A 27973-nucleotide genomic window follows, 5' to 3' on the forward strand; every position below is an offset into this window, starting at 1 on the left:
GGTTACCAACCCATCTATAATCTAAACAGGTAGAAGGCTAGAATCTATAGCCCCCTGTACCAGCATATTTTGAGAGATGCAAGTTAGCAAACGAAGGCTGACAAAAATCGCTACATTTTAAACCCTTCTTTTCTCGGTTTCTCCCACAAAGCCAAGAGAGATAGAGAGAGAGAGGAGAGAGAAAGAACCTGAACAAATCAAAGGCCAAGCACGTTTGTTACACAACCCAGCTTGCTTTCTCTTCTTTAAACGGCCGAGGTCAGAGACAGACAGACAGACAGGGGTAGAGAAAGAGAGGGAGAGGAGAGAGAGTAAGAGTGAGAGAGGGGGTAAAAAAAGAGAGACAGGGAGAGAGAAAGAGAGGAGATAGAGAGAGAGAGAGTGAGAGAGGAGGTAAAAAGGAGAACGAATCGCTTCACCGTTCACCCCTTGTTCTTTATATTGAAAATAAATAAAAAATAATAAAAGAAGAAAAGAAAAAAACAAAAGCAAAAATCTTCCACCAGCTTTTCCTCTCTCATTCCTTTCTTTCCTTTCTCTCTTTCTTACTTTCTTCCGTCGCGTTCTACCACCTCTCTTATCTCAAGGATTCTTTTCCCGAAATCCCCTCGAATAATCGTTTTATTTTTTCTTCGGATAAATTCGAATCGGTTTGTCTTCAGATCCGTGGATAATCTTCGAATTTCTGCTTTTCTTGCTGATAAATTCTGGGCATTTTTTTTTGTTTGGTTTCCGCTGTTATATTTTATAGTTTTGGTTAGAGATTTCCTTTTTGGGGGGATTGGGTTTCAATCGCATTCGATCTTTTCAGCAATGTCGGTTGACGGTGCGGGAATTAGGGTTTCAATTCGCAGCTGGTAAGCAGAGATTTAGGGTTTGTTTCCTCTGGTGATGTAGATTCTGGGATCAGTTTTTGTTTGTAGTAGATCGGCTTTGTTGGGTTTGGGAGGAGGTTCTGGGGTTCTGGTTTGGTGGTCGATGAGGAGGATCGTTTAATCGGTAATTGTTGTTTTACTCGGTTTTGCGTGCGCCTCTTAGCAGGAACCTAAGCGATTTGAGGGAATTTTTGTTGAAATATTGAAGAAACGGAAGGTTTCTTTGTTTATTAGTTGCACTGTGAAATTTTGCGACTCTGTGGATCTCTTGGGAGATATAGGGAGGAGGATTTGAAGACGGATCATTGAGGGTTCAGTTATTTATGTTTTGGAAGGGTGAAGAATTTGGTCGGAATCTGAGCAAGGGAGAGGCTAAGGTCGCCATCATATTTAAGCGATTGGGTTTGAGGTCGTTTTAACGGGATTGAATCATGGAGCATGTTATTGGTGGGAAGTTTAAGCTTGGGAGGAAGATCGGGAGCGGATCTTTCGGTGAGCTATATCTAGGTATGCTGCTGGTTGCTCCTTTCTGGCATACTGATTCTCTTTCGTAATCGTCTTTTTCTGCATTGTGCATTCACGTATTTTCTCTTTCCTGATATGTTATTGTTTTGGTGGTTCAATTTGATTTAGGGGTTAATGTCCAAAGTGGAGAAGAAGTGGCTATCAAACTGGTAAGTCGTCCATCTTTTTCTGGAGAACTGCACTTGTACTTAGTGTTGGATAGGATCTAATTTACCGTTGGCATGTGTTAGAATGTTAATTCAGTAACTTTTCCCTGATATCTGGATTAAGCAGATGCCACTTCTTCTTTTGTTGTGATTTTGCTGTCTGAGCATTGGTTATGTCCTTAAGGGGAAAAACCGTTTGATTTGTAACGTTAAATGAAGGGAACAAAAAAAATTGCTTCCATTTTTTTGGTTCCGCTAGTTATGACATATTGAATCTACTTTTTTTATAACCAAGTTCTCAATCTCTTCGGTAAAAGTGGTCTCTCTTTTCAAGATTCCCTACCTTTGGCATCTGTAATGGAACTTCCATTTTTTCTGTACTAAGCAAATAAAATACGCAACTCTTTTGTCTCTCTCTCACATGTATATTTGCCTTATCTAGATTTTTCACATAATCACCTCCCTGTACATGTTTGTATCGTCCTCGAATTTTTGCGCACAACTTTCCAAGCAATGAATTATATATTTTGTCTGTTTTGCTTTTGGAATTCATATATTATATAAGTCAACAAGATCCTGTTCAACCATATCAGTTTGGAAGAGAAATAGTAAGAAACTAAAAATAGTTTTGATTAGAAATGGAAAACAGAGAAATTGAGAGTAACACCTTAGGCCTTTTAGGAGTTTCACTTGATATCCAGGATGGAAACATTTGCTGCTACAACCACCATGGAAAACATTCAATCATCTTTTCATTTATTGAAAAGAAATAAATAAGGAATAAACAATTCTTCCTTTTTATTTTTTTATTGGGAACATAAAGAAGATTGCGTTTAGTTGGGAATAAGGCTTAGATGATGACGGGAGGAAGCTCCTGGTCTGCCGTCTGCCTTTTCTGGTGGCTTTCATGTTTCATTGGCCCTTGTGGTTTTACGGGATCCTGGTTTTTTCTGTAATTGGGCTTGGTGTCATGATGGAGCTTGCTGTCTTGATGGTCATCTGTTAGGGGCCAATTTGTACGGTTTTGGGTGTTTGGGTGGGATCTGTAGGGCCTGTTCGTTTGCTCTGAAGTTTGACATCTGAAAGTGCAATAATTACATTAAGAGGCATATTGGTATTAGTGAACTTTTTTTTCCTCTGAAATTTGAATGAAGAGAATGTTGTTCTGAATTCTGAAAATTATCAGATATCAATTTGACCCCATATATTAGAGTTTTTGTTTATCTTTTTGGGGGTATCATTGGAAAACAAAAAGTTGTATGATTACACTTTAAGAGATAAGATGATAAGAGGAAACAAACAACCATTTTTCTTTTAAAGTTAAAAGATTCCTCTTAAGAGATAAGAGTTAAGAGGAAACGAACAGACCCGTAGTTTTTTCTTTTTCTCTTGGGTGACCTTTGGTCACCTTCCTTTTATTAATTTCTTTTTCTTTCATTAAATTTTATTTTATTATAAAAAAGCTTAGATGATGATGATAAAGAAGATTGCATTTCAGAAAAAAGATAGGAAGTATGCCTCCTATATGATCTAGGGGAACCAAAAAAAGCATGGACACTAAACATACTCGTTGTTGAAATATGATTATTACAAATATTATACCCTCCCAAAAACTTCCCAAAATAAGTTTTTGCTCCCCACACTTTTCCACTTGAATGATCTTTTCAAAGAGGATGGCAAAGATTGAGCTTCTCTAATCATGTGTTTTAGCATCCATCCAATAGCCACTTGGAAATCTCCTGCTAACATCCTTTCCAAGCCCAGCAAAGGGGTTGCATTTCCTTCATCAATCAGCCATGAATATCTAAGAATCATCTCACCATCATGTCTTTGATAAGCTACTTGTACGTGTTACTTTTTTATTTTTCTGCTCATGGTCTTCAGCTTCAGCATTTTCTACCATAGACTTAGGGGCCATTTGATGACGGATGAAGTAGCTGAACCAAAGACATATTGCTTTATCTTTTAGTGGATAAAATAATTAAATGTAAAATATCTGGGGGTATAATAACCAAACTAATTTCAGTTTAAGCCATTAAGAAGCTCACAACCTCCTTAATAGCTTATTCATTAAAAGAAAAGCAAAAAATCATTCGGTTAAGGAGCTATTTAATAACTGTTAAATTGGCTGAGTTGAGTTACTTCTTGTTTTTTGTCTAGTGAATAAGTAATTCAGTTAGGAGAGTTCTATTTAATTGCAACATGGCATGTTGGAAATTGGAATGACGGAGTGGTCAGTAATAGCTAATATTTCTACCAGGAAAAATAGAAGTTTGGTAGAATGGAATCCACCTCCAAAAGGTGGCATCAAATTAAATTTTGATGGGAGCAGCCAAGGTAGCCCTGGGACTTCAGGTATAGGGGGTGTTACGAGGAATAAGGGCAGCAACATCTACTCCTTATTCTCTGACCCGGTGGAAGTGGGGGACTCTACAAGGGCAGAAATACTAGCGGCTGTAGAAGGGGTCCAGATTGCCAACCAGCTTGGGGTGGAACATCTCCTAGTTAAAGGGGGCTCACAGGTGGTAACAGGGTGGCTTCTAACCCAGATGCTACCATTTGGAGGTACAAAGACCTCATCAAAACGGTGAAGTGGTTAACCAGTAATATGAGAGTTGAGGTTAAATGGGTAAGCAGGTCGGCTAATACTATGGCCGATTTTTTGGCCAAATGGGGGGTTTCCAGGGAAGGTCTTTTTTGTGCTACATATTAACTTGTTCAAGTATATTGGAAAGCTCTACTTAACTAGCTTGGAGAGGTTGCATCTCCTGCCTCTCTTTGGGGACCTTGTACTAATTATCATTGTTGATTAATAAATATCATTCAATTATCAAAAAAAAAAAATTTGGAATGACTAATTGGCCACTACTCCTAATATTTCATTCTATGACTATTTTATCCACCAAAAGGCGAATCAATAAGTAATTCAGTCCAGCTAATTCAACAGTTATCAGATTGCCCCTTAGCATTTGCTACTAGTGACCATTGTGAAAGCATGTAATCTTCTTTCCATTTTTTGAAAAGGAACAATGGAGAATATTGAACTTTTATTTTGTATTTTTGGTTGTATGCATTTTTCTACAATGGGACATAGAATACTTATTCCTTGAATATTCAACCTAAACTTCCCTTGATATTTTACTCAGGAATCTGTGAAGACTAAGCACCCTCAACTTCACTATGAGTCAAAGTTATATATGCTTCTTCAAGGAGGAAGTAAGTTTCTCCTCCTTTTCTTTGTTCTTTATTTCTTTCTTTTTTCCTTTTTCTTTTTGACTGTAGCAGATGATATGATAACAGAGTAGGAAGTAGATTTATATAGGAAAAATGGTTTCTTTTGTATGATGAATCATCAGAAAACTGGATGCAGTTAATTTGCTTAACAACTTAAACTTGGAGTTCAATCTGATTTATTTGTTTTATGTGAAGCGGGAGTTCCCCACCTGAAGTGGTTTGGAGTTGAGGGTGAGTACAATGTAATGGTTATTGACCTTCTTGGGCCAAGCCTGGAAGACTTATTCAACTACTGCAGTCGGAAATTCTCATTAAAAACAGTTCTGATGCTTGCTGATCAATTAGTAAGTATAATTTATTTGGTTTATAAAACTAAGTCTCTACCTGATTTTTAAACTGTCTTTAAATATTCCACCCACCCCTTTTTCTAGATTAACAGAGTTGAGTATATGCATTCAAGGGGCTTTCTTCACCGTGACATAAAGCCTGACAACTTTTTAATGGGTTTAGGGCGTAGAGCAAATCAGGTATTGCCTTCTTTTTTTTTTTTTTAATAATAATTCTTGCTTAAGCAATAGCTTCATTATCTGCATATCAGATATTACATGGGCTTGTTTCCTCTACTTGGAGTTGATTGATTTTTCCTTTAGCCATGGTGATCTTTTCTAATTCCCTATATACTGTGTGTGTTTTATTCTCAACTTGGTTTTGCTGTAATAAATGATAATGTGCCAGGAAAAAAAGGAATCATGCATTCTTTATCAGTATCTTCTTGGTTCACCCACCAGGCATCTTCTGGTATACATGCATATGTGCATGTCTCTTGAGCAAATTTTTTGGCATTGCATCACCATCCAATTATTGGTGGCTAGGGTTGCTAGGCAGAATCCCTTGTTCAGCTGGTCTCTTGGTATTTGCATACTCGGCTATTTTTTAAGAGGGTACAAGGAGGCAGTATGGGCTATTTTTTATCAGTAATGCTTAAACTATTTCGTATTACTTCCACCCAAGTCTAGTGGAGGTCCTAGCATGAGCATGAAAAGACAAATAAGGATCCATGATCACGAGAGTTTGGCAAAAGTTTTAGCGCCAGCTGCCAACCTGATGCAACCCTCCTTTTCTGTACTTGGGACTGGCCTTGTAAGACAAATAGTGGTGTAATTGTCATGCTGAAGCATCCCTATCAATGGGCCAGCTTATTCTACCCACCCCTATTTTTCTATTCATGTTACTAGTTAACCCTTTTAGAAGATGAAACCTTAAGGCAGCTTATCCCCACTCATTGGCTGTCTTGCTATTGCATCACCTGTACTGTTGGCTGATCTTGCTGTCCACCTATATCTGATTCCAAGCTTGCTTAACATCTTTTTAGTTTTTAATGCCTCAGGGTTCATGCCTATAGTGACATAATCCCACACCATCATTTATAAGCCACCTAACTACAATGTGGGAATCTCTTTCTACCAATAAGTTACTGAAATTTAGCATCTTAACCAACATGTCTTCTATTACTTGGTGTGATGATAAAGTCTTGGGCTCACAAGCATGGAAATGCAGGTTTTGGTTTTCTGGATCCTTTGTTGAAATTGTGCAATAGACTTATGGTTTTAGCTTGTAGAAGCATCTTTTTATGGAATTCATATGGTCATGGAAATTCTAGCTCAGGGAACAAGGCAGTTTTCATACTCATGTTTATTTTTTTTTCCAATGAAGGGAAAATGGTGTGGGGCCAAAATCCAAGAAAATGGAAGCCAAATCCATACTTTTCTCTTGGTCTATATGGGCCTTCATGTGGCTATCTTGATTTGCTAGTTATCAAATCTTCACATATACATGTGAACCCAACCAAATTCCGTGAGTGTTAAAACTTAAAAGTTGGAATAAGTTGAGTCTTCCAAAACCCCAATAAGTTAGATGTCAACTTAAGTGCAACCGACATGATTTGGCTTTAATGCTCCTGATCAAATCTTTGACTGGATTCTGAATATCTGAATGATGGGTGGATCCTGAAGATATTTTGAATGGGTTTTTAGTTACAAGTATAGTAGTCGATCAAGACTACAATCAGTCTTGAATCCCAACTGATTTCAGATTGAGAAAAAATAGAAGGAAGAGGAAGAAGAAAGGAGAAGAAGCAGAAGTGCACAAGGGTTTTGAAAGGAGGGACAGATTGAACGAGTCTGCCGCTGCCACTCTCTTAATATTTATAGGTTATGTTCACTAAATGTAGGAAAGGACAGAACTGCCCTTAATACTTACATGGCAAATAAAACAAATAAAAGACTGAAATAAATAACAAACTGAAATAACAAACTGTCTAAGATAACTACCAACTAACACTGACATGACTAACAAAGGTTACACATGCTGTCATACGAACACAGTGGGGACCACAGCCGTGGGGCCCACATCAGTGTTCTCTACACTCCCCCTCAAGTTGGGAATATATATTTGTCATTCCCAACTTGAATAGGTCTGCCTCTAACTTCTTCTTTGGTACAACCTTGGTGAGAAGATCTGCGAGCTGCATGTTGGAGGTGATATACGGGAGACACACTTCCTGTGATGAGACCCTCTCTCTGACAAAATGTCAATAAACTTCGATATGCTTAGTTTTGTCATGCTGCACCGGATTGTGAGCTATATTAATAGCCGCCTAATTATCATAATACAGTATCAAGGGCTTCTCATGATCAATACCCAACTCTTCAAGTAGTGATTTCAGCCACTCTGTTAGCAACTGACCTGTATTCAGCTTCGACACTAGAGTGGGAAACAACACTTTGTTTCTTACTCCTCCAAAAAACAAGGTTACCTCCCACAATGGCACAATATCCAGAGGTAGACCTCCTGTCATCAACACTCCCATCCCAATTAGCATCTGTATAGACCTCCACCTTCATGTGATTATTGTTCTTGAACAATATACCTCTACTTGGGCATCTCTTCAAGTATGCTAATATTCTCTCTGTTGCAAGAAGATGAGTAGTTCTAGGGGAATGCATGTATTGGCTGACAACACTGACTGCATAACTGATATCTGGCCGAGTGAGGCAGAGATATAAGAGCTTTCCAACCAACCGTTGGAACATAACTTTGTCTTCAAGAGGCTCCCCACCCTCTGCATTGATCTTGTGATTCTGTTCAATGGGTGTATCTGCAGGCTTGACACCTAACTTTCCAGTTTCTGCCAACATATCTAGAACATATTTTCTCTGAGAGATAAAGATCCCCTGTTTAGATCTAGCAACCTCAATACCCAAAAAATATCGTAGTGCACCAAGATCTTTCACCTCAAACTCTTGATGAATGAGCTTTTTGAGGGACTCAATCTCACTACTATTATTCCCTGTCACTACAATATCATCCACATATACAGCAAGCAGGGTCAAAGAAGAGTCCACCCTTTTAATGAATAGTGTATGATTTGACTGGGCCTATACATAATCGAATTTTCCAAGGGCTCGTCTAAATCTATCAAACCAAGCTCTAGGGGGCTGCTTTAATCCATACAATGCCTTATTCAGTCGGCAAACCTTCTTTCCTGTCTTTGTATCATAGAATCTAGGGGGCAACTGCATGCAGACCTCTTCCTGTAGGTCTTCATTCAGAAAAGCATTTTTAACGTCCATCTGGAACAAGGGCCAAGAATAACTTGCTGTAAGGGCTAATAGAACTCGAATAGTGGTCATCTTGGCTATTGGGGCAAAGGTCTCCAAGTAGTCTATACCATAAGTCTGAGTGAACCCTTTTGCAGCCAACCGGGCTTTGTACCTTTCAATGGAGCCATCAACATTATATTTCACAATGAATACCCATCTACATCCAATTGGTTTATTTCCTTTGGGTAGGTCAACTAGCTCCCAAGTATTATTTTTCAAAAGGGCATCCATTTCAACTTTCATTGCATCTTTCCACTCTGGAACTGGTAAGGCTTCTTGCACTGTTCTGGGGATAGGGATATCAGCAATGGAAGTGAGATAGGACCTGTAAGAGGGAGATAGGCGATCATAGGATAGAAATTGGGAAATGCAGTGAGCTGTGGATGTGGTGCAACGCCATTTCCCTTTACGGACTGCAATAGAGGTCAAGGTCAAGGTCAAGGTCATCCGAAAAAGGAGGAGAAGTAGCAACAGTGGAAGGTATCTCAATGGGCCCTGTGTATAGTACCTGGATCCGGATCCGCAAAAGGAGCTGGGGATGGCCTGGACTGCTGATGATCGAGATCAACCTGCCTGCATCGCCTGTGATAGACTTTCAACTCTTGATCCCTCTGACAACCCTCACCAGTACAACCTTCATCACTCCATGGAATGGGTAAAGGAACAACCTCAGATGAGGTAACCCCACTCTCACTGCACTCCCCTCGAGGAAAAGACCCAAATTCGCATTCTCACTACTCTTCCCCTAAGGAGAAACCCTAGGATAATAGGGTGCCTCCTCAAAGAAGGTGATATTCCATCGAGACAAATCTCCTCCCTGAAACAGGATCATAGCAGCAATAACCCTTTTGAGTTTGTGCATAACCGAGAAAAATGCATTTGGAGGCCCTAGGGTCAAATTTGGAACGAAGAGGTCCAAGAAGCTGAACAAAACAGGTGCACCCAAAGGTTTTAAGAAGAACAGTAAACAACTCCTCGTCTGGGTATAGAAGGGTAAATGGAGGCTTCATATCAAGAACCCGTGAAGAAACCCGATTAATGAGATACATTGCCATGAGGATAGCATTACCCTAGAAACGGATAGGCACATCGGAGGTAAACATAATGCTTCTAGCCACCTCCAAAATGTGCCTATTCTTCCTCTCGACAACCCCATTCTGTTGTGGTGTATGAGGGCAAGTGCTCTGGTGAATAACCCCATGATCAAGTAGATAAGAGGCCAATGGCTTAGCAAAGTATTCTTTCGCATTATCAGATTTGAGGACTTTGATTTTGACCCCAAACTGGGTTAAAATCATCTGATGAAAGTTTCGGGTCAGAGTATGAACCTCATCTCGAGAACGCATAAGGCTGACTCAAGAAAAACGGGTATGGTCATCAACAAACAACAGAAAATACCTGTACCCACCCATAGAAGGGAGGTGATATGGCCCCCAAACATCGGTATGCACAATATCAAAAGAATTATTACTTCTTTTATTACTCAAGGAATAAGATGCTCTACAATGTTTGGCAAGCTTACAACTCTCACATCTCAAATTTGACATCTCAACAGACTCAAATAAAGCAGGAAACAAACTCTTCAAAGACCAAAAAGATAAATGACCTAATCGATTATGCCAAAGCATAACTGGACTCACACACTGAGAAACAAAAGACTTCTTATCCACTGGCTCTTTCCAATGAGGACTCTCTCCAAGCAGGTAGATCCCATTCGTCTCATGGCCCGTCCCAATCACCTTCCTCGTCTCCAAGTTCTGAAAAACACATCGGTTAGGGAAAAAGGTTACTGAACAGTTTCGATGTTTGGTAATACTACTGACTGAAAGCAAATTAGTATCAAGTTTAGGAACATGCAAGACAGAGGATAAAGAGATAGTATCAGATCACTTGATGTCACCCTTGCCAGAAATGGGAACAGGAGAGCCATCAGCAATGAATACTTTATCTCTACCAGAAGACAAGTGATAAGTAGTGAACAATGATGGCAAGCTAGTCTAATGGTCAGATGCTCCTGAGTCTATTACCCAACAGTGTTCAGTATTACCTGGAACTGAAGCATGGTAGGCTGAGGCCCAGGTACCTAAATGAGCAAATGCAAATGTGGCAGAGGCTGATGGTGATTGAGATGACTAGGCCGAATTCCCAACCTCCTTTTCCAACTGTATCAGGGCAGCCCGAACAGCAGCTAAGGTATCTAGGGGTGTGCCTTTTGTGCCTGACAAGGATGTAGAATCAATATTCACAGCCATATGAGCATTACCCCTTTTATTTCTCAGTTTTGCTGGAACTAAATGAGGGTGGAGCTTCCAACATGTATCTTTTGTATGCTTGGGTTTCTTGCAGTGTTCACATACCAGATCCCGTTTGTCTTCCTTCTTCATGTCTCTTTCTGTATCACCCCCAGACTTAGGTTTAACTGCTGCCAGGGCTGGGAGAAAGGGCTGATGTTGCATCATAACCTTCCTCTTGGTCTCTTCACTATGCACCAGGGAGTATGCTTGAGAAAGGGTCACACTGTCTCTTGTCAGTATCTGTTGTCTCACAATGTCATAATCTGAATTCAGGCCAGCCAGAAATTCAACACCCTATTGGTCTCGACTTGCTTTCTATGGGTCTGTGCATCTTTTGGACTTTCCCACTCAAGAGTCTCCAAATGATCAATTTCATGCCACAGTGATTTCAGTGTAGAGAAAAATACACGGAGACTGGTTTCTTTCCTTGTTTAAGGTTATTCACTTCGGCTGATATGTGGCTGCATCGAGTTGCACAGCCATGTCATAACCAAGTAGTTCTCCTGAACCCACTTGGTAGACATTGGGTCCTCCTTGGAAGGCTCTTTCACATCTCTCAATAGATAGCTATGTTTTTCCCTTCCCCCAATAGCCATCATGGCTGATTGGGCCCATTCCAAGTAATTGGATCCATCAAATCTCGCAGTTGTAATCCGAAACGCAGTCTCAGCCATACTCCCAGAACTGCTGTTCTCAAACACACCTTCTCCCTGATTTTTGAACTCCATTCTTGGTCAAGAATCAGTAGTTAAGAACTATTAGGGTTTCCACACTAGAAAACAGCTCTGAAGCAATCGATCACAATCAGAAAACTGTATGAAATCAGTTCAGGTCTGATCTGAAACCAATCGGCAATTAGAATATATGCAGTCTGATAATAGTTCTCACTCTCAAAACAGGCTTGGAAGCCAAAACCAGGTCTGAAACTCACTTAGAAAGCACTCTGTAGAGCTGAAGCAGAATTAGGGTTTCAATCGTAGGGGTAGGAAGACCCTTGTGAGAACATAAACAGTGTTCAGCCGCACTTTCCAAGAGAATTCACAGTCAAGTCTAGCCGTAGGGTTAATGACAAACCCTAAAAAACTGATCACCTCTGAGAGAAAATAGGAGGGTTCGGCCGCTCCTCCTAGATAGGTCCAACTTATCTTGACTGACAGCAATCTCAAGGGAAAAATAAAGACTTACCCAGAGAATTTTGATCGTTACCTTCAATCGTGGCTTGAACCCTAACCTCCTCAGATTCTTCCTGATTACCAAAACACTGTAAGCTGCGAAAGTCTTCGAACAACTGCTAAACTTTTCTGGTAACCTCCAAGAATCAGCTAACGAACAGTCCTTTGTAAGCTTCCAGCCCTAGATAGTTCTCATGTGGTCGGCTGGACTAAACTCACATGAGAAACCCTAGATAGGCTCTGATGATACCAAGTAGTCGATCAAGACTACAATCAGTCTTGAACCCCAACTGATTTCAGATTGAGAAAAAATAGAAGGAAGAGGAAGAAGAAAGGAAAAGAAGCTGAAGTGCACAAGGGTTTTGAAAGGAGGGACAGATTGAACGAGTCTGCCGCCGCCACTCTCTTAATATTTATAGGTTATGCTCACTAAATGTAGGAAAGGACAGAACTGCCCTTAATACTTACATGGCAAATAAAACAAATAAAAGACTGAAATAAATAACAAACTGAAATAACAAACTGTCTAAGATAACTACCAACTAACACTGACATGACTAACAAAGGTTACACATGCTGTCATACGAACACAGTGGGGCCCACATCAGTGTTCTCTACAAGTATTTTTAGTTCTTTCTGTAAATAAGGCCATTATCCAATGTTGGTCCCAGCTATCTGGGGTCTTGGGAGGGATGGACTGGATACAGACCTAAGCTTTGTCATTTTTCTTTCTTTCTTTATTTATTTGCTTTTTGCACAAAGTGACTGCTCTCAGACTCAAACCCGTGTTCTCAGATCTTATTGACTAAGATTTTACCATAACACCATGTAATGACCCCTGTTTTTAGTTCAAGAAAATTAAATACTTTGTAGATCTTAGAAGATCCATTTTGTTTCTCTCTAAATACTCCTTGTAATAGCTCATTTGAACCATTGAATGGATAAAGAGTTTTGTCTATTGATGTGTTTTGGCACCAACTCCAAACTTATGAAGGTGTTGATTCTATTAGCATCTATTTTTAGTTTACAACAGGTATCTTGTTTAATAGGTTGAATATTAGGTGGCGTTTGATAAATCTGAAAAGCTAAAAAGATATGTCTGAAATCTGAAAAGAGACATAGTTGCTTTTCAACCTTTTAGAGGCTATGAATAAAGAAGGTTGTTTGTGTTGGATTAAACCTTCAGCATTTGAAATTCATTGATTTTACTATTTTACCCCTAGAATAGACTATTTGGTAATTTTGAGTTCAATTTGCATTATTTCATAAAAAATAATTTACTAAATTCAAAATAATATTGAAAAAATGAGTAAATTATAAAAAATAAAAAATATTTTATTAAAATAAGAATAAAATTGAAAAATACATATAAATTTATAAATTAAAGATAAATTATTAAGAGTTAAAATAATAATGAAATAGTGATAAAGACCATGAAGTCTGAAAATGTTGCTTTTCAGATGCCACCTACATTTGTATGGTTGGGGTGGTTTGTTAGGTCTTTTTCTTTGGTTGAAGTGTTTTTTTTTTTTTTTCATTTTTCTCTTGGGTGATTACTTGCTACCTTCCTTGTTTTACTTCTTTTTTTCTATTAATAATTTTTTTTATTATATAAAAAAAAGAGGCACCTAAAGAGTGAATCAATCTCACCACTACACTCCACCACTCTTTGAGGCGCTCTGATTTGAAAACCTGCTAATATTCCACCGTCTTAACAAATCATTAATATTAACACCACTAAATTCTTTACATATCAATACCCAGTGTGCAGCCCTTGTCGTTGTGGGTTCAATCACTTCTTCCATCATTGGATCGGAGTCGGATTTTGCCGAATCTGATCTGATTACATCACTAGATGCTAACCACCACAACTCTTAGCCAGAAAAGCTAGGCTTTCAATTGGGATAACAAGCAATTTAAAGGATGCACAGGTGAAAAATTCCTTTGGCCAAAAGGGTCCATACCCTCTCATTAGAACCCAAGACGAGAAGGATAAGGTCCTAGAGAGTAAGGGAATCAGCTCTTTGGTTTCATTCTCTCTTAAGGGTCTCCTTAAACCCTAATCCAAAACCAATCCAAATTCATCACAGGAATACAAGTCAACAATAGGTTCGTTTTCTAGGTCTAAGATATCGCTAATGTTGCCCAACATATGTCGATGTTGAGGCTCACCGACATGAAAATGGATGGTAATATAAAAATTACATTATTTTGGTTGACATTTCCTATATTTCGGAAATGTCGACCAAATCGGTCCAAATAACCAAAAAAAGACATTTTTTCCTATTATGTCGATAGGATGTCAACTAATGTACATTAATAATATAATATATTAGTATAATATATTATTATAATACAGTATATTAATATAAATTATTCCATTAATAATTTCTATTTAATATTTCAAATAAAATATTTATAAGAAAGAATTAACAAAATATATAAAAAAAGAATAAATTAATTACTTTATAATATAAAACATAAAATATTTTTCAAGTAATAAAATATTAACTAGTTAGTATTTTTTAAAATATTTATTAAAATCAGAAAATGTTTACTAAATTTTACAATAAATCATATTCTACATTTAATATAAAAATCAGAATAAATTTATTAGATTTTATACTAAATCATAATTTATTATAAGTTTAGTATTAAAAATCATAATAAATTCATTAAGTTTTATAAGAAATCAGAATTTATCATAATCTTAATACTAGAAAAAAGAGAAACAGTTTATTAAATTTATAATAAAACATAATGTATTATAACTTTAATATTTAAAAAATCAGAATAAATATATTTTTATTTACTAGTGTGAAATAAATATATTAGAATTTATAATAATTCAGAATTAAAAATAAGAAAATAAAATATCAGATAACCTTGTAAAAACATCAAAATGCATAATAAATCAGTAAATCGTCATTTACTAATTTGTTATTGATCCTAGTTTCTTAACTTTATATAATGGTTGGGAATAAGATAATAGTCTAGAAATATGTATTAATGCTTCTTTTATCATTTTACAAAATATCATTGCATAGTTCCACATATTTCATAATATTTCCACAATGTCTCTAATTTTTACAATATTTCCCCTCAACATTTCCGACATATGTCCTATATTTTGGTAAGCGACATTTCCATCGACATCGACATTTTAAACCTTGGATATTGTTCTGTTAGGAACAAATGGAAAAGTGAAAAATTTCCCACTGAAAATACTCCCCAAGTTTCATCCCTTGTCCTGAAATAACATATCTTATATATTGGAGGGAGGTTGGAAGTAAAGTCAAAACTTCTATTCATGTGCTTCTTGTAGAAGCTCTTAGGTCCTAAGTTCCATCCATTGGGATGCAACCTATAAATACTTTCAATTACCCATAAATCCCTTTTTTTTCCTGACTTCTTCCTATGCTCAATCCTCCCTCTTTTGCTTTGCTCACATCTGAACACTTCAAAGGATGATTTACTCTATTATTATTCCCATCCCACAAAAAAATCCTTAGGCTGTGTTTGGTTGCAATGCAAACAAATTTGTACTGATGCAAAACCATAGCAGTGCTAATGATTTAAATGTAAATTCTGACTTATTTTTTTGTTTCAAATTTTAGCTTATTTTGTTTGATTGCAGTACAAATGAAGTAAATTAAGACATGAAGCAGAATAAAGTAAAACCCAAAACAAAGTTAAATGGGAATTTGCATTTTTTTTTCATTTGCACTCCCATGCATTTGTACTAGTGCAAATAAAATTGCACAGCAACCAAATGCAGAATTAAGGCTGTGTTTGTTTGCGGTGTAAAATGTCACTGCCTGTTCGATTTTGTCCGCGTTTGGATGGAGTGTAAAACGTCATTGGTGTAAACCATCACTTCTGGTTCTGTTTTGTCTGCATTTGGATGGAGATGAGGTTTACAATGTAAATCAATGTAAAAACTACATTGATAAAATCGATTTAGTACTACATCGATAATCACCTTTTTTATGCCTACTTTGTCAACGGTTTAGTAATTTTCAAACGGTTCGGTGTGAAACTCTATTGATGGAGTTTTACATCAATGAAGTTTACACTACAAACGAACACAACCTAATTAATTTCTCAATCTTTTGCACTACTCTCACAAGGACCTTAAACACTAATAAAGACAAAAATTGGAAGATTGGAAAGAGAGGATTTGATTAAAGTACACCCCCCCTTTTGAGATGTAATTCTTTTTAAAAGAAGCTAGTCTTTTGACAAACTTCTCTATTACCACCTCCCAAAAATCCACTTCCCTAGGTTGCCCCCTCCTCCCAAAGGTACTAGGCAAGGTTTAAAGTATCAAAAGGATACTTTTGATATAGGGCATATCATATCTATGTCCATGGCTATGAATACAGGATTCACCATGACTGGGTATGTATCCCACAAGTTGTGTGCGTTGGCACGATATGCCTCCATAAACGGTCCGATATGCACCAATACATATGTGTATCGATGCTTGGTTTGACAAATTTGTATGTTGGCCATTTTTGGACTGTTTTTGAACTTTAGTAAAAATTGAAAAATTAAAATAGAGTTATAATTATAAAAAACTTAAATAAAAACAATTTAATATTTAATTTTCCCCAAAACATTAATAAAAACTGAAAATTATAAAAATATTTTAAATTAAAATATATTTATTACTTGAAAAATAGAGTTATTATTTTATATAAAAATGCTAAATAGATAATAGGGTTGTTCACGGGTCGGGTTGGGTCGGGTTACTGAGGTTTTTCCAACCAACCCGACCTGGTCGGGTTACCTGAACTTGAAACCGAAACCGATCCAGTGTTGAGCAAAACCGATCTGGTCGGTTTGGGTCGGTTTCGGCTCTAAGTTCAACCATGCCCCCCATGTGCCTGTGTGGTGCAAGTTTGAGAATTTATTCTCGCTAGAAGTGAAGACGGAAAAAAAAAGACAAATTGATAAGCATCTGGGATTAGATATTAGTTTCACCACGAAAACTGAAATCATGAATTTCAAACATTATATCAACTTGTATGCACTGCACAAAGGATTATGAACAACTAAACAAGGTATACAATAACATGCTTCTTTAGCTAAGTCGGTTTGGTTCGGGTCGGTTTCGGTTTTCTTGTGGTTTATGATGTTTTACAACCTGAAACCGACCGGTGCTGAAGATAACCCGACCGACTCGGGTTGGTTTGGTCGGGTTGGGCCTTCTTATGAACAACCATAATAGATAAATATGTTTTCCCAACAAAACTAAAAAAAATTGAAAATTATAATTATAAAAACTTAAATAAATAATTAAGATTTCAATTTACCCCAAAAAATTAACAAAAATTGAAAATTTATAAAAATAATTTATTTTATCTACCTTAAATTATTTATATGTTTATTTTACAATTATATGCAAAATAAAATAATCATATGCTAAAAAGGAAAACATATTTATTATTTGAAAAAATAGAGTTATTATTTATATAAAAATACTAAATAAATTATTTTTTCCATAAAACCTGAAAATTATAATTATAAAAACTGAAATAAAGTGATAATTATTGTATAATGCATACATGTTCTAGAGTGCAGGCATTGTTGATTGTAATGTTTCTCTTCATATAACCTATTAAGTATGCATTTCTCATGTGTTTATACCTTATTCATATAGATATTTCAGCTCTAGATTTAGTGTTATCAATGTATTTATTTGATTTGTATGAATTCCCCTATCGTATCCAAGCGTTTCCATATCTTTCGCTTGTATCAATGTGTTTTCAAAGCATATCCATATTTGTACACATATCCAAGCTGTGGATACGATATTCGATACTGATACTTTCATCCTTGGCCCTAGGTACTTTAAAGGCCACCCTCTAACACCACAACCCAAGATATTCGCATAATCCTAGGTACTTTATAATGTATTTATAAAGTGCCTTAGCAATTTGCCTACTGGTCTGACATCCGGACCTTAGATTTTGAATGTGATGAGGGATATTGTATTTATCAATGCTCAACTTTCTCATTTTGATTTTCTGTCCACCACAGGTATATATCATTGACTATGGCCTTGCAAAAAAATATAGGGACCTTCAAACTCATAAGCACATACCATACAGGTACCTCATTGACTGTACTCTGGTATTAATCCAAAATTGTGGTTTCATGTTGTTCATGTTGCTTACCTTGTTTTTGTGTTTTGAATTTCAAATGTGTGGGCATTGTTCATTTTGGAATCTGTCCTGCAAACAAGGAATTATTGTTGTCAAAAAATATATTTTTTGAGTTACTTGACTTGTTCATAGATACCGGTTCTATCTCCTTCATGGTTAATTTTTAGGGACAGAGAAAAAGGATGATCCCTATAGATGAATTACACCTTTTTTTTTTAAATTCTTATAAGGGTGTGCTTAACCAAAATACCTAACCCAAGTCCTCCCACCCCACAGCCAATGCTTTCAACATGTTATTAACCAATCTGGTTGGACTGGTCAACCTCATTACTTGTTGCAATTCCAGTTCAGTTCAGTGTCTAACCTGTCTAGCTACAAAAATCTGTTGATTGGTTCAATGACCCATCAACTCAGATGGTTGAATTATTGATATGTACCCATTCAATGGGTTACCAGCTTTTCCATTGCCATTAAGCCTTGTCCAATTGGCTACATGAACCCTGTCTCACTATTCCATTTTGTTTAGTGCCATATCCATTGTTAAATTATGAGCCCTTGAATCATTTCTTAAATCTTACTGCTTAAAAGTTCAAACCATGTCCTTTTTGGTTTGCCCCTAGCTCTTCTAGCAGGGGCTGTCAATGGACTCCATAAGTCCAATGCTTAATTCGACATCCTATCTGATTATCTTGGATTTGAATGTTGGAACTTGCATTCGATTAAAATCCGAGTGCAACTAAAATCCTCTCTCTCCATATTAAGATATGTTAACTTGAGAACGAGTTTATTGACAGTAAAGTTGTTACCCTTGCAACTCATATTTCTATGAAATTCCAAGTTTTGCTTTTGAATTATAATATAAACTCTATGCATTATTAAGGTCAATAATGACTTTGTTGGAGAGATCTATATGGCGACCTTCATTGGATTTATTTATGGCGCAAAAGCTCATATTTGATGTTGGAGGAAAAGTAGAAAGGCCTATTGGTTAGTAGTTGTGGACTAGACAGTGTGCATGAACACAGACATAGGAATTGGAATGTGGCACATGTCTGGGAGTCTGATTTAGTGAATGAAAAAAAAGTAGGATTAATGGACAGATCTCAATGCAGCAGGCATTTTGGTAAATCCGCCCGATTTGCATTGTAGCTGAGTCCATCACGTATTTTGGAAAGTTGTACATGAGTTGGCTTGTAGACACATGTCAACTCATGAGTCCCCTCTAAAGGTGGGGTTTCCATCCACCACTAGGACTAGAAGGATGAGAATATATATCTGATAGTGGGAAAGAAAAGTTTTAGATCTCGAATATAGAAGAGAAAGATCACATCATTAATCATAAGACTGGTTATGTGTTCAATGCCATTAGAGTCAAGTTGCAATGTTATGTGGAAAAGGATTTTGGATTGGATTCTCATACTTCCAAAATTTGAAGGGGTTTCAAAGGAAGATCTTGGAATTGTGTTTTGATCCCTATTTGAATTAGAGTCAAGAAGTTGGTCTTTCTTTTTTTGTTTTTTGGATGTTTTTCTTCAAGAAGATGTATGATTGGGAGTTGAGTCGAATTTGTGGCAATACTCATCACCCTAGCTGATGTACTTCTTTCTTTATATTAATAAAATTTTCTTTTTTATTTGTTACCCAAAAAAATGTTTTCATCTAACATAATGCATTGGATTGTTCCCTTTGCATTTACAAAGTCAACTGAAATGTTTTAAAGCACGGAGGCATGATGCAAGGCATTCCACTACCTAGAGGCATGAGGCATAGTTCAGAATGCAAGAGGTGTAAGCCTCCTTAAGAGGAGGATGAAGAGGAAGGGGGGATCTCATTTTTTCTTTATTTTTAATAAAAATCTTTTATATTAATTAGAATAAAGATGCATAACATTAGTTCAAAGGGGTCTTGTCGAAGCGGAGGGGGCATTTGGAGGGCGAAGCCCCCCAGCCGAAGGGGCAAGGGGCAAACCACTTTCTTTCCCCTTATCCTTTCTTCCCTTTTCTTCCCTTCCCTTTCATTTCTCTCTTTTTTTTTCTTTCTTCTCTTTCTTTTTCTTTCCCTTACCTTTTTTTTCTTTTTTCTTTTTTTTTTTCTATCTTTTTATATCAGATGTGCATGAGGCGCATCAGGCGTACGCCTCTAGCACACCTCATGAAAAAGCACAAGAGGCCTGAGGTGTACACCTCAGAGGTGTCAGTGCCTCTGGCATATGCCTCGGGGCGTTTTGGGAGTGTCTCACCTGGAGGCTCTCCTCTAGGCATACGCCTCCCATGCCTTTTAAAACACTGGGAGGCCCTGATATCACAAAAGTGGTATGAACGTACTGACCCCTTGCAACTTTACAATTTACTGTTGATAAAGTTGATTTTTGGAGGCTACATTCTCATCCATATCAAGAGCAGGCCACATTAAAATCCCTAGATTTTCTAGGCAGTAGGCATAGGCACTTTCTGTTGCTGCCTATGCAATTAGGAGTTTGAAGGATATGATCATCAAAGTAGTTCCATATACATGCATTCTATATGCAATATGCATATGATACTTCCTCCAGCTATTCAGTAGGAGCCTCTTGATGTGCATTGATGTGCATTCCTGAAGGCAGTAATGGATGGAGAAGGTTTGATGCTAAGCTGCAGACGTTTGTTGAAGGAAAGAAGATAGGAATTGATAAAAAAAAAAACAGAAAAGAAGATAGGACACTTGCAAAGGTTCCTGCATGCATAGACCACCCTGATGACAGAGGCAATACCAGTTCGGTGAGAAGACTACCATAGTGCACTATACTCGGGTCCTGTAGAGCAAGTAGATTTATTGGCAGCAGAACTATTGGGTTTGCTTCAAGGGATGAAATCTGCAAAGCAGATTGGGTTTCAGATGCTGGAAGTGGAAGGGGACTCCCAGGTGGTTACTTCCTTGACAAAATTTCACAGCCAAATGCCTTGGATTTAGAAGCACAAGATCGGTGAAATTGAATGTTTAACAAGGGAATTAAATGTTCTTTGAAATGGGTGGGATAATCTGCATATGGCATGACAGATGCTTTAGCTAAACAAGGGGAAAAAAATAAGAAGCAGATATTTTGGGCTAAATTGTAATGCTTGTTCAAGGATTTGTGCTCTAATTTTATTTGGATAATGAGTTTGAAGTGGGTAATTTACTCACAGCAAAGAAACCTCCAGTTTAGTTATATACTTAATAAATTCAGCCTTTGTTGATAAAAAAGGCTGCCTTAGTGATATTGGAAAACCTTAAACCTCCAGCGGTAGCTATAATGGAGGGACAGGCAGAGAGGCTGGAAGCCATGGTGGTGACTGAAAACAAAAACCAAGGACTTGGATAAATTGGGGGGTGTTTAAAAAAAGAATTAAATCTGAAGGTTTTCCATACTGAAACCATTCAGGTTTGCATTTTTTTTTGTATTTCAATTCGAGTAAATGGGCTTTTTAAAACATTTAATTTCTTTTAAAATTCAGGTTTACAGTTTTTGTATTATTGTTTTTTAATTCTTGCTTTGAATAGCACATGTCACCTTGTGCCTCAGGTGCTAGAATTGCCTTTTCAAAAGACTGTTGTGTGGTGTCATTCGAAATTAATTGTTTTGGATTGTTTCCCAGTGGATGGCTCTCTGGGAAACATATAGTTTCCAGTTGATATGTCCAATAAAATGTGGAAAACACAAAAGAAATGTGTGGGAAAGGACAGAAAGAAAAATCAAAACCTAGGTATGCTTGGTTGAGGTTTTTAATATCTCAAACTATTTCACTTGGCATTTCCTTTATTTTTCTTTGAGGATCTGTTATTGACAGTGCAGTTTGTACATTATGTGAAGTTTCTAGTTGTTTAATATTTCCATTTCTTGCGGGTAATCCAGGGCCCTCCGGAGTTGAGGGAAGTAATAAGGGATGAAAATGGGAACCTGCTAGCTATGTATTCTGGTCCAATTGGGGTGGGTGATTCTCTGAGGTCTGAGATCCTAGGAGCTCTTGAAGGGATTCAAAAGGTTAAGGAAATGAACTGTAAAAAACTGATCATAGAAGGTGGCTCTGAAATTGTAGTAAATTGGCTAAAAGAGGAAATTCAAGTGGCTCACCGAGGATATTGAAATCCATTGTACATGGATAGTGAGAAGTGCTAATGCACTGGCAGATGGTCTAGCTAGGCAAGGGGTGAACAGAAATTCAATGCTTGGGCTGTTTTGTAATTGTTTCAAGAATTCAGGTTTTTAAGGTATCTGGGGGTTAAGATTTTTTAGATCCTTACCTTGTAATTTAGCTTTTCCTTCTTATTAATAAAATTCACTGTTACTGATAAAAAAAAATTCCATTTCTTGCTTTGTTTCCTGCACCAATTTCCCATCAAGAAACTGTTACTGTTATCATTGATTCATTATAACCATTATTGATGAAGTTCAATGGAAAAAACTAAATTTTCTTTCTAAATTAAAACTAACTATATTATATACAGATTTTATTTGTCTGCTTCCATGGTTCCACTATGAAAATTTTGATATTTGATGTATCTTTTGTTTCTTGTTTTTTCAATTGATTGGATGCATGATTCCTAGGTGTGTATTTTGTTCTAAATTCGATGGGCCATAACCACTGAATCGAAAGGTGGCATCTTAGACCATGCATATTCCTGTGCGCAACTGTGCATGTTAGGGAATGAGGATATTAAACTGATAGCAGAAACCTATTTCTAAATCATTGGTGTGAATGGTTTCTGTAGGATTTAGCTCCTATGTATTAGATTAGGGTAAAACATTATTGGCCCTGTTGGGTGTCTTTAGAATTTTGCTTATTTTCATGTCTGAGTTTGATTTATTCTCTCGTTGCTATCCTTTGCCTTTTGATGACTTGTCCCAGCTGCTGATGAGGTCTTTCCTTGCAGAGAAAATAAGAATCTTACAGGAACAGCTCGATATGCAAGTGTTAATACACATCTTGGAGTTGGTATGTGGAGTGCTATTGCATATTTGTTGCTAGATAGTAAATGGAAATTTGGGTGTTTCATTTTTGGTGTATGGTAGGGGATCCAAATTATGACCAATCTTGTTCTTGCTTCCTTTCGATACAGAACAAAGCAGGAGAGACGATCTGGAGTCTCTTGGTTATGTGCTTATGTACTTCTTAAGGGGAAGGTTAAATATAAGATATTCCTGTCCTTATTTTACCTTTCTTCTGTCATCTCCAATTATCAAAGTTATTTGTTTCTTATCCTCATATTTTTTAACTGTGTGGTTTCTGTGCATCAGTCTTCCTTGGCAGGGGTTGAAAGCTGGCACTAAAAAGCAGAAGTATGATAAGATCAGCGAAAAGAAGATGCTAACTTCCATAGAGGTATTTCCCCTTGCCACCTTCAAGGTAGCTTCTGTTGAGGCAATTTGAGAACATCTACAATGTCGGTTTATAGAATGTGGTCCTGTAAAGAAAGGAGTTTGTTTTGTTGTTTCTTATTTCTAGTCTACAGTGAGAAGAAAATTATTGTTCCATGGCACAGCATGGTATTCTGACGGGATTTACTTGAAAATTATTCCACAGGTGCTTTGCAAATCATATCCCTCAGAGTTTATATCATACTTCCACTATTGTCGATCATTGAGGTTTGAGGACAAACCAGATTATTCATACCTGAAGAGGCTTTTCCGTGACCTATTTATTCGAGAAGGTAAGCCATAAAGCAGGCCCTTGACATTTATTTTTCTGCTGTTAGTGCTTCAAATTATTATCAGTCAGTGATATTACTTCTTGTTTGAGTGATACTTTTGATATTCTTTTCTAGGCTATCAGTTTGACTATGTATTTGACTGGACCATATTGAAGTATCCTCAGATTGGTTCCAACTCTAGATCACGGGTAAGGGTGCCTCGATTTCATTGTATAAAATATTAGCATTCAATGGATGTGTTTCTAATGTTATTTCTGGTGTCTCTTTTCAGCTGCCTAGTGGGAAACCAGCTCTAAATGCAGGCCCATCCATAGAAAGACCAGAGAGAACTTCAGGTCTGTTTGCCTTCTTGCCATGAGGCTCCAAGCCCTGTTTGTTGGAAGTTGAAACTCTTTTGAATTGTACAACATAGTCTCCACCTCAAACTTTCAAGTAATGGTTTTAGTGGGTGCCTGGTTTTCAGTAACTAGAAATGATTTATTATATATGCAAATTACAAATTTTACAAACATCCGATAGATCTTCCAGCCCATGTCCTTGTTAGTATCATACTTTACAATTGAGCCCAAAAGAACTGGTCCTTAATAACCCCTTTGTTTTGCTAAAGCATCAGCCAAACCATTTGCCCACCTTGGGACTCATTGAATTGTAAAATTGACAAATTTATTATGCGCAAAGCACTAGAATCTAAACGTTATTGCATGTGTGAGTGCCCATCAGCAACTCTTTAAAAGAAGATCTGCTGGGTGTGTTACAGGGTTTAAGGTTGGCTTATAACAATTAGGGCTTACAATTATGTCGTTATTTTTTGAGTTTTAAAATACTAATTTGAGATTCAAAATTAAAGATTTCACTTTATGTTTATAAATCAAGTCTGTTTTTCCTTTTACGTCTTTTTTTATGGACTTTCATTTTATATGTCTTTATCAGTTCTTATTTTCTGCTATTTCTTTTTCTAGTGGGACAAGAAATTCGAGATAGATTCTCAGGTGCAGTTGAGGCATTTGCTAGAAGAAACAGTTCTGGTATTGGTATCCATGGGGATCATTCCAAACACAAGGTTTTAGAGGATGCACCATCTTCCAAGGATGTTGTAAGTACAGATAAACCTTTTTCCATTGGGCTTTCTTGCTACATATTTCTCTTTGGACTCTGCCCAATCTGGACCTTGCCCCAGGCAAACCTTAGTTTTTGCATGAGGTGGGCTTTAATTCTTGGACATGGGCTAGGCCCGATCCCAATTTAGCTGATCTCAGTGGCCCAAGCCCAGCCTGACCAACTCAAGCTTGTCGAACCCTTCATGATATCTAGTCTGCATCCATGCATAAACACATGCACACACTAATGCAGTGTTTGGTACCGTGTCCATTTGCTTGAGGCAACATTTTCACCTTGCAAATTGGGAGAGGTCAGTTGTGCACAGACTCCGGATTGTATTTGTTTGTTCTGTTTAAAAGACACATAGGACAGAAGAGGTGAAAAACACCTCCGCAAGCAAGAAATGTGAAAAAGCTGTTTTCACTAGAAGTTACTTTCACAGAAACCAAGGTAAAGGAAATACAACCACTTTTACTTGAACTACTCCAACCAAATAAGAAATTGCTCAAAACATCTACATGGTGCTGACATGGCAGTGTTTCTTGAGAACACGACCACACTATGCAACACCATCTAAAATATGTATGCACCGATGGTATTTTGTGTCCTTTTAATTTCTAATTTGAAGAAGTTCAAAATTATCAGGAGAACTGTTGGAATTCTTATATTTTTCTCCTATGAATAAAATCCTTTTTGGTCACTGTTAATGATGTAAAAGTTACAGTATGAGCAACATAACCTTTATTCCAATCAAATCTGCCCTGGCCTTGTACTGGTCCGATTTGTGATAGGGGCTCAGGTGGGTCATTTTGGTCTTTGCCTCAGGTTGGAGCTGTAGGTCCAAGCTTTAGGTTGGTCCTATGTTGTCTCTAATCCTGACCATATGGGCCAGATTTTGGATTTATTAAGGAGTTAAATGCCATGATCAGCTATCATCACATGTATAGAGAAGGTAATCAAGCAGCAGATTGATTAGCTAATGAAGGTCATCACTGTGAGATTAATTCATACACTGAGGGAGATGGACTACATCATTCTTATAGAATCTCTTTGTGTCTCTTTCTCGTTTTGCTCAAGTCTCTGGTGTATCAAAAAAAAAAGGCCCAGCAAGGCTCCTATTATTGTCCATTAAATAGTATTTTGTCTTGTTTTACCTTGATGTCTTATTTTAGCTTGTCAATTCTCATCATAAGGTATTTTTAAATTTTTTTGGGCTCCACTGCCAGTCACTAGTGCAAATAGGATGAGAATTGACAAAGCTAAAAATTACCTTGTTTCCCCTTGATGTATTTCTTCTGTTCGGAGATTGGAGTGTCACACTGTTTTAGTCTCCAAACTGTTTTTCATTTACAAATTTCCATTCCCTGATCATTATTTGGGTTAGATTTATTTTTGTTCTTTCAAGTAAGGTGTTGCCTAGACAATGACTAGGTATAGCCCAACACCAGGATTAAAATATATGATTAACTTTCATAAATGAACTATTGAGCCTTAAAGAAAACTTACAATCTAGTATTGTAGCTTCTTTTGGAAGACACATTTTCAATTTTCACATTCCCTCTCCTTTGCTTCCCCCTATCTCCCAGATCACTTGTTTTCACTTCTGTTTGTGAGGACAATTATTTAATATGTTAATGGTACTGAACAAAATATATAATATAGTAGAATTTTAGTATATTGATTTTATTAGATTATAATAATATTTATAATGTAGAACAACACTAGGTGACAGGTTTTGCTAGTGATCATTTACTGAGCTCCTCTAAGTAACAGCTTAGTTTGGTACTCAAAAGAGCCTCCATGATCCTCTCCTAACCTTTATTTACCACCTTGCCACGTGTTCAAAACACTTTTTATGGAGAGCTTGTATATTAAAAATTAAAATATGCATGAACATAGGACTCTGATGTGGACTGCGGGACTGACCCATGTCCAAGCATAGTTATGTTGGGTACTTCCCTACTTGACCTGAAACCTTTTTCCTTGGAAGCTTAAACCATATTATGGTATTTTACTGGGTGTATGATTAGTTAATACGGATGGTTGCCTTACCTTTGTCAAAAAAAAAAAAAATCTGATGATTGCCTTGTAGCCATCGAGTCCTTAGGCCTTAATGCAGTCGGTGTGTATCCAACATGTGTACACATGTACACGTGCACACATCTCAAGCCTTCCATTTTTCTTTGGCATGAGGTACTTGTTCTTTTTCAGATGTCTTTTTTCCCCTCTTTTAATTTAACTCTTAGAATTCGGGTGCATTTTACTTCAATTGATATGTTCAACATGAAGAGACTTTTTTCCCCACATTTCATATACAATGCCAATACACTAAGTTTTGCATCCTAGTTGCATGACATGAAGAGACATGCAAGGGTACTGGTTTCGGAAGCCCTGAAGCTTCATGCTTGCCTCTTTTTTTAATGCCATTTCCTGCTTGCTTTTTCAGCATCCAGATTCAGAAAAGGGACGACCTTCCTCTCGAAATGGCAGCTCAAAGAGGGCTGTCATCTCAAGCAGCCGGCCTGGCTCCTCTGGTGAGCCAAGTGAGAACCGGCCAAGCCGTATGGTCTCAGGCAGTGGCCGTCTGTCAACTACCCAAAGGGTCCAACCTGGGTTTGAGTCCAAATCATCTTCCTTATCTCGTGCAGCAGCCACAAGAAGTGCTCGTGATGATACTTTTCGGAGCTTTGAGCTCCTGTCAATTGGCACAGAGAAGAGGAAGTAAAGGAGAGAGCTATCTGGTAAGAAGAGATTACTTCTACACGAAAGGGGAAAACACTCCCTCTTGCTGCTGTTTTTCTGAGTAATGAGCATTTTATCGTTCCTCTGTATATGCAAAATATCTCATTCAAGGATTTTCATCATAGCTGGAGCTCAACGGAGTTCCTTTTTAAGAACAATTCCAGTAAGCTTTTTTTACAGGCACAGCCATTATAATGTGTTGTAGACTTCACCAAGAAAGAGAAAGCTTTCCATTTTAGGGAATTGTTAATATGTCTGTGACTTGGATAGTTGTAATAATATTGTATTTCTTCATATGCCCTGCCCACAACTTCAATTTGAGACTAAAAACGGTTCACAGTTCGTAGATTTTACTTTTTACCTATTTTTCCAACTTTCGTGTCATTTT

At 37.3% G+C, this 27973-nt stretch overlaps 1 protein-coding gene across 1 annotated transcript; it reads left to right on the plus strand.

Annotated features, from left to right (window-relative positions):
• Positions 1-75: 75 nt before the first annotated feature.
• Positions 76-27879, plus strand: LOC148865026 (casein kinase 1-like protein 10). Its single transcript, XM_088976934.1, has 14 exons — positions 76-1382; positions 1509-1549; positions 4693-4762; positions 4976-5124; positions 5212-5307; positions 17954-18024; positions 22969-23030; positions 23155-23218; positions 23333-23417; positions 23619-23745; positions 23860-23933; positions 24017-24080; positions 24705-24838; positions 27290-27879. Exons 1-14 carry the CDS (start codon positions 1307-1309, stop codon positions 27566-27568), a joined length of 1392 nt encoding a protein of 463 aa, XP_088833060.1. The 5' UTR covers positions 76-1306; the 3' UTR covers positions 27569-27879.
• Positions 27880-27973: the final 94 nt, after the last annotated feature.

Source organism: Nelumbo lutea, chromosome 3 (genome assembly GCF_056320005.1).
Source record: "Nelumbo lutea isolate HS-2025 chromosome 3, American lotus-T2T, whole genome shotgun sequence".
Lineage (NCBI taxonomy): Eukaryota > Viridiplantae > Streptophyta > Magnoliopsida > Proteales > Nelumbonaceae > Nelumbo > Nelumbo lutea.